Consider the following 1,342-nt stretch of genomic DNA (forward strand, 5'->3'; position numbering starts at 1 on the left):
TTTCCAATGACATCAACAAACTCAATAATGCAAAGACCAACATAATTAGTAAACGTGGCGAATGCACACTCACTGACAGCATCTTCGCACTTAACGTAACTGCGACGAAGCTCCCTCCATTTTATTTTCTACTAATTTCTCAAAGTAACGCAATGCAACCTTCATTTACGATCATATATATATACATATATGAATAATGAATCTTCGCTACCTCACTCTGTAACCCTTGCTTCTTCTTATTTATAAGATATCATTGTTATTACTACCACAAACCCTTCTTTGCTTTTCTTTTTCCAATGGAAAATCCAACTAGCAGCACCATGCAAGAATGTAACAATGATAATGTGATGGTGCCGCAGTCTTATAGGGGAGTTCGTAAGAGAAAATGGGGCAAATGGGTGTCCGAAATTCGCGAACCGGGGAAGAAAACCAGAATATGGCTAGGGAGCTATGAGCTACCTGAAATGGCGGCTGCAGCCTACGATGTGGCGGCATTGCACCTTAGAGGCCGCTCTGCCAGGCTCAACTTCCCGGAGTTGGTGGAGACTATGCCCCGGCCCGTGAGTTCAAGGGCCGAGGACGTGCAAGCTGCGGCTCAGCAAGCAGCATTAAGATTCAAGAGTACTCCAATTATGTCATTAAATTATTCCTCTACTGAGGTAGATAGTGCCCCTGATAACAAGGGCACTATCCTTCCCGTAAGGATAGGATTGTCTCCTAGTCAGATTCAGGCGATTAATGAATCTCCATTAGACTCGCCAAAAATGTGGATGCGAATGGCTGAAGCATTCATGTTTGGCTTCCATGATCATAATTATCCTCATGATTATTGTGATTATGATTATGGTATGTTGGAGTTGAGTGAATGGGAAGAAATTCAGCATGAATCTTTATGGGATTCATGAATCATGCTTTGGAGAATTGAATAATCAATTACTATAAAGCATCTTCCCTAAATTTGATTTGGGTCCCTATAATATAGTATACTAAAATTAATGCAGCATGCTGCTAATGTCTAAGTGAGACTAATTCAAATGAAGCAATTGGATTTATTATTTAATTATGTCAATTGCATCATGTATATCATATATATAAGGTGGTATGTCCCATTTGATTTATATCCTTTGCTTAGCTTCTGAGTCATAAAATTAACCACCCAATTATTAATTCATTAATGGCTGTGCTCCTTTGATTTTCTCCTTCTTCGACATTTCATTATCATATCTTTTCCAGAATGGCTGTAACTTTGATGCAGAATTGAGCTTGTAAAATTGATGTGTTGGTTATTTCCATAATCGTCTAATTATATATAATTGGCATATATATTGCATTAGAGAGCTTA

General features: G+C 38.4%; 1 protein-coding gene across 1 annotated transcript; it reads left to right on the forward strand.

Annotated features, from left to right (window-relative positions):
- Positions 1-219: 219 nt before the first annotated feature.
- On the forward strand, positions 220-1,342 carry LOC107488356 (ethylene-responsive transcription factor ERF022). The gene has a single exon (XM_016109086.3). The coding sequence runs from the start codon at positions 297-299 to the stop codon at positions 903-905; it is 609 nt and encodes a 202-aa protein (XP_015964572.1). The 5' UTR covers positions 220-296; the 3' UTR covers positions 906-1,342.

Source organism: Arachis duranensis, chromosome 5 (genome assembly GCF_000817695.3).
Source record: "Arachis duranensis cultivar V14167 chromosome 5, aradu.V14167.gnm2.J7QH, whole genome shotgun sequence".
Classification (NCBI taxonomy): Eukaryota; Viridiplantae; Streptophyta; class Magnoliopsida; order Fabales; family Fabaceae; genus Arachis; species Arachis duranensis.